The sequence below is a fragment of the Rattus norvegicus genome, chromosome 7, assembly GCF_036323735.1.
Source record: "Rattus norvegicus strain BN/NHsdMcwi chromosome 7, GRCr8, whole genome shotgun sequence".
In the NCBI taxonomy this organism is placed as follows: Eukaryota; Metazoa; Chordata; class Mammalia; order Rodentia; family Muridae; genus Rattus; species Rattus norvegicus.
In genome coordinates this window covers 40,213,493-40,228,062 of record NC_086025.1, presented here as the reverse complement: position 1 = coordinate 40,228,062, position 14,570 = coordinate 40,213,493, and the positions used below count along the sequence as shown (strand labels likewise).

General features: G+C 37.5%; 1 protein-coding gene across 2 annotated transcripts in view; it reads left to right on the top strand.

Annotated features, from left to right (window-relative positions):
* The window catches only part of Lrriq1 (leucine-rich repeats and IQ motif containing 1), an 85,339-nt gene that overhangs the window by 68,312 nt on the left and 2,457 nt on the right, over nt 1-14,570 (top strand). For both annotated transcript variants that reach the window (XM_063264416.1, XM_063264417.1), the window contains exon 17: nt 8,716-8,920. In XM_063264416.1, coding sequence (XP_063120486.1) covers nt 8,716-8,920 — 205 coding nt within the window. The remainder of the gene's footprint in view (nt 1-8,715; nt 8,921-14,570) is intronic.

The following is a 14,570-nucleotide window of genomic DNA, read 5'->3' as shown; positions in this document are numbered from 1 at the left end:
TTGAGATATACAAAAGATGGTTATTTCCTATTGTAAAAATATTTAAAAATACTTTGCTAATTTTGGAGAATTTCATCCAGCTCCTCCTAGATGCTGATCCTCCTTTTAGTCCCCTCTCCAACTTTGTATCTTCTTGTTGATTTGTTGTTGTTGTTTAGAAGTAACTATTTGGAGTAGATGCCTTGGTCCAATGTAATCATTTTCACAAATTCTGTCTTTATTTTCTGATATATTTAATCATTTTATTTATATATCTTCACCCCAAACATTCCACATGTTGTTCATGAAGACTTCAAAATGATCTGTACTTAGATCTCCTTGACAAATGATAAGGACCACAGCGAAATAATTTTAATATGGATTAATGAAGACAAGAAAATGGACATATACGAAAGACTTAAAAAGTAACAATAAAAATATGACAAGAGCAACAACAAAGCAAAACAAAAAGACATCAAGGCTTGCTGCATCTTGCCACTCAGGGGAATAGAGCCCACTGTAATCCCTTTCCTAGGCATGATTCTCACATGCTAAGCTGAGGATGTTTTTTACTTTAAGATTTTTTGCTCAGTAAAGCAAATCTGATGGCAACAGAGCTAGTTTTCTCAACAATGCAGTGATTCCACATTGAGAAAAACTGAAAATCACCTTTTTCCTTCTTTCAATATGGTAAAGAGTCATTCATATGTCAGTTCCACTCAGGGCAATATCCCTGTTCTGTTGTGCTTCCATTGGGGATGAGGAAGTTAGGAAAAGATAATCACAACATCAATTCCTGTAGGAAAAATTCATAGTTGCCTTCGGTATATCTGTAAACAAGTATAAGACACTGTATTCACTCTGTATCTTCTAAAGGCCTTTCAGCTTTTACTGCTCATGCTTCACAGTTTCGTTCAGCGCTGGACTTGTAACCAAGACCTTGTCCATATTACCTGGCATTTGACCACTGAGCTGCAGTCTAATCATTAATTTGAAAATAGTTTTAATTATATGCAGTGAATTAGGATTTACTCTTTTTCAGACACAGCTTGGTTTCCTTGCCTTCTTCTCATGGCCCTGTCACCTCTTTTAGCCTCCCAAGGCTATTTTCTTTTTTCTTAATCATTTTATTTACATTTCAATTGATATCCCCCTTCCTGGTTTCCCCTCCACAAACCTCCTGTCCCATCCCCCTCCTCTTTGCCTCTATGAGGGTTCTCCTCTGCTCCCACCTCACTGCTTTAGCATCCTCCTACACTGGGGAATCCACATGACCAAGGGCCTCCCCTCGCACTGATGCCAGCCAGATAAGGTCTTCCTCTGCTACATATGTTGCTGAAGCCATGGATTCCTCTATGCATATGCTTTGGATGGTGATTTAATCTCTGGGAGCTCTGGATACTCTGATTAGTTGATATCGTTGTTCTTCCTATGGGATTGTAATGCCCTTCAGCTCCTTCAGTCCTTCCCCTAGCTCTTCCATTGGGGTCCCATGCTTGGTCCTATGGTTAGCTGTATCTGCATCTGTATTAGTCAGGTGTTGGTAGAACCTCTCAGAGACCAGCTAACACAGGCTCTTGTCAGCAAGCAGTTGGTGGCATCAGCAATGGTGTCTGGGTTTGGTGTCTGCAGGTGGCATGGAGCTTCAGGTGCAGTCATCTCTGGATGTCTTTTCCATCAGTCTCTGCTCCATATTTTTTCTCCTGTAGTTCCTTTAGACAGGAGCACTTCTGGGTTAATAATTTTTAGGCAGGTCCTGTCCATTTTCAAGTCAAGTATTCTGTTATCCTCCTCTACAATGTCAACATTTTTGTTCTAAGATTCATGGCCACATTCATTCCCACACACATGCATGTATATAAGCACTAAAACTAGGGTCCTAATACAAAAGAAAAATGCCATGTATAGTTCAGAGGTTTAGTTATCTTAATATAAAAAGTCTTGATTCATCTGCTTTCCTATAAGTCTTAGCATTCCATTTTTCTTTATGTTCAAATAAAATTCTGTTGTGCAAGTAACCACATTTTTACGTTTCACAGACAGACTGATGGGTATCTGGGATAGTTCTATTTTTTTTATTGTGACAGAGATTCCCTTATATATCCCAGGTACGCCTTTTACTCGTACATTTCCTATTCCAGGCTCCCAAATTCTCAGATTACAGTAATACACACTCATACCAAGCTTATTTTCTTTATTATGTCTAATATATCGCATTATTTTGAGATATCCTCATTTAATTTCATTCAAACGATGAATGAATGAAGAAACAGTTGCATAAATGTGATTTAAACCTTTAGCACTTATCATAAACTTTGGTTTATTCTACCAGGTGAAAATGATTTTCAGAATCCAAAAAAATAGTTTTCCTGAGTATTGAAACTATATTCTCCCAGTTACTTTTCTATTGCTGCAAAGAGACGCCTTGACCAAGGCAACTTAGAAAAGAGAGTATTTATTGGGTGACTTGCTTACACTTTTGGACCCTGTCTTAGTTAGGGTCTTATTGCTGTGAACAGGCACCATGACAAATGTAAGTTTTATAAAGAAGAACATTTAATCGGGGCTGGCTTACAGGTTCTATCATTAGTTTCTTCTTTTCTAACACCTTCACTGCCTAACTTGGCTGTCCTGGATCTTGCTCTGTAGATTGACCTTGAATTTAGAGATCTGTATACCTGTCTCCTGGGATTAAAGGTTAGGTTTGTACTAAGTTGCCTGGAGCTAACTTGGCTGGGTGGGATCTTGTCCCTCCCCTCCCCCCCCTCCATTCCCCCCCCAGGCCATTACTCCCTTAATTCGATTTAATATCCTTGAACACAGGATTCAGCTCCATTTCACTTCCCATATTTTGTATTTTTCCTTTCTCAATTTCCCTTTTTTCATCAAAATGCTCTTCTTACCAGTGAATTTTAGTAACCACACAACAGAATTTACACCAGGCTGTTTTGAGACTTTCTTTTTCAAAGCAATTAATCTAAAAATCTCTTCACCTTAACCTTTGGACAATGGCAAAAAGCAGCCATGTTTTTCTGCAAAACACAACAAATACAGTCTTTATGTCACATACTGAAATTCTTCTTCACTTGCGCTGGGTCCAAACAGTTCAAATTACTCTCAATAACAAAGACTTCTGCATTCCTACTAAGATAGTCCATTAAGCCCCATTTAAAGCATTCCACTGCTTTCCAAATCCAAAGTCCCAAAATCTAGTGTCTTCCAAACAAAAACATGGTCAGGCCTATCACAGCAATACCCCAGTCCCTGGTACCAACTTCTGTGTTAGTTAGGGTCTTATTGATGTGAACAGACACCATGACCAATGTAAGTTTTATAAAGGACAACATTTAATTGAGGATGGTGGTTTAATCCATTATGATCAAGGAGAGAGCATCCAGGCAGGCTTGGTGCAGGAGGAGCTGAGAGTTTTACATCTGCATCCCAAGGAAGCCAGAAACAGACTGAACATCCTCAGGCAGCTAGGAGGTGGGTCTCCAAGCCCATCCCTGACACTGACACACTTCCTCCAACAAGGCCACACCTTCTAATAGTGCCACTCCCTAGACTAAGTATATGCAAACCATCACAGTCCCTGACTGTCCTGATGGGCAGCATGGCAGCAGGCTCTTAGCTACCGCTCCATTGCCATGTCAGAAAGTTGAAGTTAGAGAGGATGACTTGGTCTAGTGTGGGATTTGGAACCTCAATTCCTATTCTTTGTGACACAACTTCTAAAAACTGTTTACTTAAATAAAGACCTAATATTCAGATACATTAGCTTATTAGGGTCACTCCCATGCAAACCACTACATATGTGCAATTTATCTTTAACCAGAAGTTTTAGCTACTAACTTCAATCTCATATTCATGGCAAAACCAGATTAGAGGATTGAGCTGGCTATAAGTAAAATGGTAGTGAGAAAGATGATAGGGATAATGTTGACCATGTTTATGGTGGAGATGGTGATGAAGGTGATGGGGGTTGTAGTGATGATAAGATTAAAATTATTATAATCACTGTGGAGAAGTTAAGCACCAATAGAGAATAATTTCTTCATGTACCCTAATTCTTTTCAAATATAGTTTGGGGAAAAAATACATGGTTATATCTGAGAGACTCTATTACTTAATCCCATTTTTTTTTTTTTGTAGATGAGTATCACAAGGAAAGAGAAAATTCCATTGAGTTTAACAATTGTGCTAGTTTCTTTTCTGTTTCTGTGATTAAATCACTGCCAGAAAAGCAACACAGAAGGAAGTGTTTGTTAGAGACTTAGAGTTCCAGAGCGATAAGAGTTCATTATCATCTCAAGGGGGAAATGGAGCATCATGCAAACATGGTGTCTAAAGCATCAAAGCTCCTTTGTAAAGTACAGACAGGAAGCCAGGAAAACAAACTGGAAATTGCACATGGCTTTTAAAACCTCAAAACTTGCCCTAAGTGACATATTTCTTTCTGTGAGACCATATTTCCTAACGCTACCTAAACAGTACCACCAGGGACCCAACGTTACAACCCGAGACTTTGGGAACATCTCATTTAAATCATCAAATTCTGTTCTCTGGCACCAGTAAGCTCATGGCTCTCTTATACTGTAAAATGTATTTGTTCCAACTCCAGAAGTCCCCATAGTGTTTTAGTCTTCACTGTTTAACAATCCAACGTCCCTTTGGAGACCAAAGAAATCTTTAAATTGTAGCTTCTTATAAGATTAAACAGCAAATTGCATACTTACAGCATAAAATAACACATTACCATTCCAAAAGGCATTCCAAAGAAGACATAGTGAAGACACACTAGACCAAAGCAAGAGTAAAATCTAGCAGGGCATATTTCAAATCCTACGGCTCCATCTCCAATGTCAAAAGTACAGATGGCCTCACCATCCCACCCTTGCTGCCAGCAACCCACAAATCTCTCATGTAAAGCTTCCTTGGCAGATAGCCTATGGCTCCATCATCTACCACTGCAACTCCGACTTCACTTCCACAGCTTCAGAAATAGCTTCTGGAGGCCTTCACACATGACTGCCCTGCCCTGCACTTCGCCTCCTTCAGCTCTCTAAGACTGCAGAAGATCCCACAACTCCATCATTTGTATATATTTCACAACTCGAAGGCAGCATTATGTGGGGAAACCATTATATGCATGAAGCATGCAATTTTACTATTTATTTATTTATTTATTTATTTATTTAATTATTTATTTATTTATTTATTTTACATGGATTCACAGTAAGGGGATTGCCTTGAGTCTCATAAGAGACTTTGGCCTTTTAAATAGTATTGAGGTTGAAAGATTAGGAGGACTTTGGCATCAGACAAAACATTTTTCATCACAATATATCCAGGATCCCGTGGGGAAAGAGGGGTGGATGAGATGCCCTTACCTCAGACATTTGAACACTGGGTTCCTAGTTGGCAGCGTGGTTTTGGAGGTGGCGGTTTTGGAGTTTGACGCATTTGGATAAATCTTTGGCCCCTTGAATGATTTTGCAGAAGCTCTTGTCTGATGTTTCTTTCTTGGGACAGAAAATTCATGAGGAATTTTGATTTTAGACTTTAGAAGCTTGGCTGGATGGTTTTGTCCCCAGGGTACCCTTCCCTTTGTTCCAAAGCAATTCAAGTCTCCTCTGTGGCTTCTGAGGTACAAGCCTTGGCCTCAACATTGTTTGTTTGTTTGTTTTCCTCTTCAAACTGTATATTTCTTTCTGCCTACTTGATCTCTTTTGTTGTAGATCTGCATCATAGTAATTACTAATAACTACAAGGCATTATCAATATTAAATTATTTTACATTATCCTCTGCCAAGGAATTTAGACCACTGCTTTTTTAGATTCGGCCTCAGGAAAATGATTAGGACAAGGACAAAAAAAAAGTGACACCTTTGCCAAAATACAACCATAGTGTTTTCTAATCTAGTTTCTAATATTGTTCACCTCATTGACCTGGGTGTCCAAGCTCCTCAAAGATGGCCCATTAATTTCTGTTTACAACATTCAAACACTATTCCCTAGTCCAAAGTCCCAAAGTCATCTAGAATCCTTCAAAATTCACTTGCTCATCTTCTTCAGGAAGTAGCCATTGTGGTAAGAACTTCAGCATAAGTAATTTCCTATTGTTTGGAGAAGACACCATAATCAAGGAGTTTATTTGAGAGTAATGTGCCAAAGAGATAAGAATCTATCATCATTAGATCAAGACAACAGTTTAACAGGGAAGCATGATGTCCGGAGCTGAAAGCTGGGAGTGCACATCTAAAATCTGGAGACTTAGTATTTAAATGCTCTACTATGGGGAACATATTATTCAGTCCAGTCAAACAAACAAAAAGGTATTGCAAACTCTGTGAAGGAAATGTTGAGAAATGGATTTCTTGTTCATATACCTTTTAAATCAAACACAGAAACCCGACAAGGAATTAAGGTAGAATTGCTATCATTTCCATTATACCTTGTTCCTTGATAAAATTCTTATAATAATCTGTGAGAAAGGAAGCTAATTCTAACTCAAGAGAACAATGCAGTGTCTAAAATTTGCAAATAGCCATGGCCTAGGACCCATTGGAATTTCCTATGAATGAATTTCCTATACATGAGTAATGTGACTTTTTTTTTTTTTTTTACATTTCAAATGTTATCCCCTTTCCCGGTTTCCCATACATGAACCCCCTATTCCATCTCATCTCCCCCTGCTTCTATGAGTATGTTCTACCACCTGCCCTGACATTCCCCAATACTGGAACATCGAGCCTTGGCAAGACGAAGGGCTTCTCTTCCCATTGATGCTCAACAAGGCCATCCTCTGCTACATATACAGCTGGAGCCATGAGTCTGTCCATGTGTATTCTTTGGATGATGGTTTAGTCCCTGGGAGTTCTGGTTAGTTGGTATTGTTGTTCTTATGGGGTTGCAAAGCCCTTCAGCTTCTACAATCCTTTCTCTAATTCCTCTATTGGGGACACCATTCTCAGTTCAATGGTTTGCTGCTAGCATCCGCCTCTGAATTTGTCATGCTCTGGCAAAGCCTCTCAGGAGACAGCTATATCAGGCTCCTGTCAGCATGTACTTCTTGGCATCAGCAATATTGTCTGGGTTTGGTGGCTGTGTATGGACTTGATCACCAGGTGGGGCAATCTCTGGATGGTCTTTCCCTCAGTCTCTGCTCCAAATTTTGTCTCCATATTTCTTCCTGTGAATATTTTCTTTCTCCTTCTAAGAAGAATTGAAGCATCCACACTTTGGTGGTCCTTCTTCTTGAGCTTCATGTGGTCTTCAATGTAGATTGTATCTTAGGTAATCTGAGCTTTTGGGCTAATATCCACTTATCAGTGAGTGCATACCATTTGGGTTTTGTTGCTGTTGTTGTTGTTTATTTTTTTGTTTTTTTTTTGGTTTTTTTTATTTTTTTTTTGTTTTTTTGTTTTTTTGTGATTGGGTTACCTCACTCAGGATGATATTTTCTAGTTCCATCGATTTGCTATGAATTTCATGTAGTCATTGGTTTTGATAGCTGACTAGTACTCCATTATGTAAATGTAACACATTTTCTATGTCCATTCCTCTATTGAAAGACATCTGGGTTCTTTCCAGCCTCTGGCTATTATAAATAAAGCTGCTATGAACATAGTGGAGCATGTATTTTCAAGTGGTCAAGAAGTGAAAAGAAGCTGGTAAAATACCTTCCTACCATCTTCACTCTTGCCATGAAGAGTTGGAAGAATATAATTTTCTCTTCCTTTCTAAGGCAAGCCATGGTGACAAGCACCTAACCCTACTTTGCCAAGTCCAAATTGGTTTCTATACTTTTGGAACTCCTCTTTACCATCATTTCCCATTCTGGAACAATGCACTCACTAGAAGAATTTCTGTAATGTGTTTCTTCTTAAAAGTTGTTAAAACAAAAATTTAAAACTTTTTCTGAAGCTAAATCCCTTTCAGAACTTTTGGCTCATTCTCTCTTTCAGGTTGGAGATCCATATTACTTTACATTTATCTTTAAACAAAGAAAGGATTTTGCTTTTATATAAGATTCATATTGTTTATGTTTATGTACAGGTCACAAAGACCTCTGTTTTATTTATTATTTTAATCTTTTACAAGACTAGTGTATCTATATAATTTTCATCCTTTCCTCTCCCTTGTAACTCTTCCTGTGTCTCCTTTACTCATCAAATTTTTAAATTTGTAATTATATATAAAATATGTATGCATATATAAATACAACCTGATTTATCCATTTAATGTTGTTCGTATGCATTTAGGGCTAACAATATGTGATTAGATAACCTATCACAGTCTCCCTCCTGGTTAACACTGATTCACACTCTTTCCAAGGGCATTTAGTGTCTGCGGCTTTTCATCTAAGTATGGAGCTTACCCCCCCAGTGTAGGGGAATGTCAGGGCAGGGAGGTAATTTGGGAGGGCGAACACCCTTATAGAAGAAGGAGGAGGTTGATGGAATAAGGGGTTTATGGACTGGAATCCAGGAAAGGGAATAACATTTGAAATGTAAATAGAAAATATCCATTAAAAAATTGTTCTCACCTGCAATGGCATACCAAGTGCTGCTAACATGTTGGTGGTCCCCTATAAGCACCAATATCTTCAAGATTCCCTGGTTGTAGTTTCACTGTCATATATAGAACACCACATTTCCAGTGGCTTATGAAGGCCTCTTACTCACCTTCTGGGTATTCATCTATGCTAACATAATTTCCTCCTTCTATTTTTAGCAAGGCAGCCATGATAATCCAAGCGCAATGGCGTAGTTACATTGCACGAAGACAGATTGATTACTCTGAAAAACCTTGTCCAACCACAGCGTCAGAACCCTTGTGCAATTCCTTCATTAATGACCAGATGACTTCCAATGAAGAAGGAAGAAAACCTATTATGAATATCCAAGAACAGAGGGAGAAAGCTGCTCTTTGCATTCAGGTTAATTCAAACCTTTGATAGCAGAGTTAGCCATAGAAATGTATTCCTCATTTTTGGCTCAGTCATTCTGTGTTTTTAAAGGCTTCTTTCAATCTGAAATACTATGACCTTGAGTGTCATTAAAGCTAACCCATACAATGATATTTAAACTTCTCCTTATTGTACTAAGTTCTTTACTTCTTTGATTTGATTTATTTCAACTTATTTCATGAGGTTATTAGAAATTGTATTGCTTCCTGCTTTGTTTCCCAGTATGTTTGTAGTTGGTATAAAGAAAATCTACTGATTTAAAGACCTTTCAAGTTATTTTTATCTGCTTTAGTTTCTTTTAATTGAGAAATTAGTATGTGTATATAACAAATCTTGATCAAATCCACCTATTTTATCTTTTCATGTCCCTGTTCACCGCTTTTCCCTCTCCAATTTATGGTTTCTATTTAATGACCTGCTCAGTTCATTGACTACTGTTCCTATAGCTAATAATAATGTTTAGCATACAAAACTAACCAGAAAGTCAGTAGCATACGCTGATTATGTTGTCTCTATCTTTGAGTCTGTCGTATACATAGGGTAAACAATTCACGCATCAATAAATGACAGGGATTGATTGTCAACGATCTTATTGATATGTTCTTGAATTTAATTTGCAAATATTTTATTGATAATTTTTACATTTATATTAATTAATAATCAGGGAGATTGGACTATCATTCTGTTATCATATCTTAATATATCTCAATTTGGTTTTTGTATTGAAGTGATAAAAAAATTTTTCATAGAGTTTGGAAGTGTTTCTTCCTTTTCTATTATGGAATAACTTGAGGAATAGTAACATTAGTTCTTTGAAGGTCTGGCCTTGCACTTTTTTAGATGGAGGATTTTTCTTTTTCTTTTTTTCGGAGCTGGGGACCAAACCCAGGGCCTTGTGCTTGCTCGGCAAGCACTCTACCACTGAGCTAAATCCCCAACCCCTAGATGGAAGATTTTTAATTACTGTCTCTAAGTACTACAACCACAATATATTTGTCAAATCATCTATGATTTTAATGAAAGCTAGTCACTTGACCTAATTTATATTAACCTAATATATTCTAGAAATATATTTCAAAACTCTAACAAAAAATTAAAGTTCTGCAAATGCCTGCTTTAATTAAAAACTTTAAAAATATCAAAAAGTGAAAATGAAAGGAGGAATTCTGAAAGTGGAAGGATAGATCCAGTGGGCCCAGTGTCTAGAAAAATGGCAGAGATTAGGGGAAGGGAGACTCAATCACAAGAAAATACTCATGAAAATGTCAGAAGGAAAATGCTACATTGCATGCTAATGGGCAAATTTAATTAATTAATTAATTAACTAGTTGAACTCATAACTTCAAGACATTTTTTTTGGTTCTTTTTTTTGGGAGCCGGGGACCGAACCCAGGGCCTTGCGCTTCCTAGGTAAGCGCTCTACCACTGAGCTAAACCCCAGCCCCGCAGCCAGCATTCTTAACTGCTGAGTTATCTCTTCAGCCTCTTTATATGATCTTTAACTTAATATCACGTGATTTTTCTGACTTCGAAAACTAAGTAAATAGAGTTTCTAGGAAAAAAAATAAGAGGCAAGATTTGAGGATTAAAAAAATTTAGTGAATGCCCATTATAAAAGTAACTTTTATTCTCCGGATGTAATTATTGTCTCCGAAGCTTACTGCTACGCCTTCACCTAGTCCTGGGAGCTTCTAGTGTCCCTGTAATCTTAATGTTTTCAGCCTCTGAGACTTACTGATGAGTAAGCTCACCCTCTCTATTTCTTTGTTTATTGGATATTTTATGTATTTACATTTCAAATGTTATCCCCTTTCCGGGGCTCCCCCCCCCACCCCTCCTTCCCTGCTTTTATGAGGATGCTCTCCTTCCTGTCCACCCACTCCCACCTCAACGCCCTAGCGTTTCCCTACACTGGGGAAAAGAGCCTTCACTGGAGGCTTCTCCTCCTATTCATTCCGGACAATGCCATCCTCTGCTACATATGCAGCTGGAGCCATGAGTCCCTCCATATGTACTCTTTGGTTGGTGGCTTAGTCCTTGGGAGGTCTGAGAGGTCTGGTTGGTGGATATTGTTGTTTATGCTATGGGATTGCAAACCCCTTAAACTCCTTCAGTCCTTTCTCTAATCTTCCATTGGGGTTCCCGGTACTCTATTTTATTTTTTCCTGAACTCTCCCTACTGATTTAACAACTCCTCCGGGCCCATATTTCTGGCTTTTTCCATCTTCATCTATGTCTATCTTGTTCTCTCTCTGCAACATTTCTGTGTATAACTCTCCTAGTAAACCTGCTTCCTCCTTTTCTCTATATGTATCTCTCTTAAGTTGCTTTCTTTTCATTTCCTATTCTGCCAACTCTTTTTCAGATTTGTTACTTTGTCAACCACATAATTAGATATCACCCTCAGAACTTCCTTCTGCAAACTAACGTTTTCTTCATTGTTTGGTTTTAAAAATGTGTACTAAGGGTATGTCTGCATTCCAGCCAGAGGGATTAAAGTTTGTGTTAAGGGCTAACCCCACCACAACTAGAAACAGGGCTTTTCAGTAAATATACAATCTCAGGGTTCATAGTGTGATCAATTATCCTTCAACATATGATCATTTATGATATATAAATTTGCATTTATTATATGTATATTATATAATTAATATATAGCAATCATGTATAATTTTATTTTTTGTTTGTGGGTACAGATAGGATGACCATGATCTTCTGTCTTTCCACTGGAATGCAAAGCTCCATTGGAGTCTTACGAAGTCACCAGTCAGTGCAATATGACTGAAGTCATTGCCACACCCCCTTCTGTGACTCTTCCTATATACAATAGTTCACTAATGAGGGGTGTTGTTCCCTTAACTTATTTCTCCATCACTGCTTGGCTATTTGTTGGTCCATTTACAGGAAGACCCAGTGAAGTCACAATAGTCATTGAGACCTTTTGATTGCAGTGGCACTAGCTTGCCCAGAGGGCAATTTTCAGCCATTCTCTATTGAATTCACGCTTTTGCAGAGTTTCTATACACTCTTCTGCATTATACCTTGACTCTTGGGGGAATGGTATGCATAACTCAAGTATGTGCACTCAGATATCACTCATTCTCAGCACCTTATGCATCCATCAGTCTCTACTTTCATTGCAATTCACTGGGAAGAGAGGCTTCTCTGATTAAGATTATGTGATTATTTTCTAAGGGTACAAATGTTTATATTAAAGTGGTTCCATGCTATGTCAATCTTACCAAACAACAGAGTTAGCTTTTAATTTGGTGTTATTTGGCAAAACACCTAAGCTGAATTAGAAATCCATAGGTTAGGTAAAAGACATATTAGCAAGAAGGAAAGATATGGTTTAAAAACTAAATGAGAATATAATCCCCTTTGCACTCTCAGACATACTACCTGCTTTTCTTGGAAATGAAGCATTTGTCTAAGAATGGAAACAGAAGAGTTTGTTGATATTGTTTGTATTTTGAGATAATGATGTTGGCTTCAACCTCATTATGTTGACAAAGCTAACTTTAAATTCCTGATGTGCTTGCAGTAGACTTACAGGTACGGGGTTAGATACAAATACCATCACACCCATTTCTTCCATATTTGTTACTACTATTTTTTTGAGAATTAGTGTTTACTTTATGAATTTTTAACATTCTTGGCTCTCGATCTTTGTTGTCTTTTTTTCATGTCTAAGGTTATGTTGAGAGAAGCTAAGTTGTATCTGTTGCTAGAGTGATTTGATAGAAACTACTTTCTTCTATTTAGAAAAAGTAGGGCAGGAAATGGAAGTTCTAGAACAGACAATACTTTGTGAATAAAGGATGGGGAGAGGAATTGAATTAGATAGAACTGGTCTTTCTGACAGTGTACCAGACTAGAAAGTAAACCTCCTATTCCTGAAGCCAGGGAGACTCACAGGTTTTGGAGTAAAAATGGAAATGATGAAAGGCTGAAGTTCCTACCCTTCAATAACAACCTATACTCAGTACCTTATTCAGCCATAAGTCTCTGCCTTCACGGCTGAATCAAGCTAGAAAACCTTGCTGTATTTATTTTGTCTATTTTCTATCCCTACCAGAATAGAAAGCTGAGGCTTGTTTGCATGTTTTAGGCTCGATCATCTGTGAGAGATGTGAGAGACATTTAATGAACTTCAAAATCAATGGTATTTACTGTCTCATATTTATATATGGTGGGTCACAAGACAGGATACTGATCACTTAAATCACTGATTCATAGTTTGTTTAAACCTACATTTAAGACTTTAAACTTCTTAATTTATTCAACTCCTTATTTATTCCTCTCTCCTCCCTCCTTTCAAAGTCAGAGACTAACATGTGCATGCTTTATAGTTGGGAAAATGGGAAGCTTCAGATATGCTTTTGATTGGAGGTTGCTGCAGTAGAAAGGTGCCATGGATGGGTCTAGTGTTGGAACAAGCTGTCTGATTCATTTGCAAAGCGTAGGGAGCATTCTTCAGTGAGTCCTACATAGGGATAAAGTCACAGAAGCTATCAGTCCTCTGACAACTTTCAATAGTTCTTGGCCAATGGCTTAGGTTTTGATTCTGCTTCCTTCTGAGAAGTATGTGGTCTGACTTCTGAGAGAGGTCGTTGCAGATGTGAGTTATCTCTGTCCTTGAATACAGTCTGGCCACTTTGTATGTTCTGATTCTCATAGCAATATAAATGCTATGAAACTGTTCTAAAATACTTTTTTACAGTCAAATTTGTCGTTGTGGTGTGTTTTTTAGGTTACAATCAAATGCATTCATTTTAAAAATTACCTTAATACCTTTTAGAGTTACCCATAGAGTGTGGATCATATTTTCATTTTCTAATTGATTCCTGTTAGATCATATACACTTACTTCAGTTTTTAATAACATGGTTTCAAACTCATATTTAATTAACAAAGGTTGATTATTTACAGAATTAAATGTTTTATTATTAAGTTTGAGACATGGCCTGGCACTCACCGTGTAAACTAGAAAAGCTGGAAAATTCAAGCTTTTGCTGATGTGTCATTTAACAGTTATATGTAACCATTTTAAAAATTAATTTTATAATTTACTATTTTTGTTAAATGCAAACAATTCATTCTCCAGCTTTATATGAACATCATCTCTTCTCTGGAGCTTTATTGTACTTGGGACATAGGCTGGAGAGCTTTTCTATACCAGGATTATTAAAATACTTGACTATTTTTAGTTCCATTATTCTATGCTGACTTAATTTTTTTCCTGAAATTAATTTATTTGGGGGCCATGATACCATCTCCCTAACATGGTCATTTAAATACACTGGGGCTTTTCTAAATGAGCTTAGTCTTTCTTTAAACATAATGATTTGAAAATGAGCAAAATTGACCTTTTAAATATGTCTTTCTTCTTGGTTCAGAATGGGTCCTGGAGGAATTGTCAGATAATTGATTGGTTGACCTACATGTGCAGCAGAGGGAGGGTTAAGGATTCTTCTCTGCTTACCACAAAGGAAGTCTCAAGAGATTCAGGCACATGAGGTTATTTAATTTATCTTGCAGTTGTACGTGTCACATAAAGTTCAAAAAACAGATTATTGAGCCATTAAACTAAGTTCTAAGATGTTTTATCTTCCTAGTGG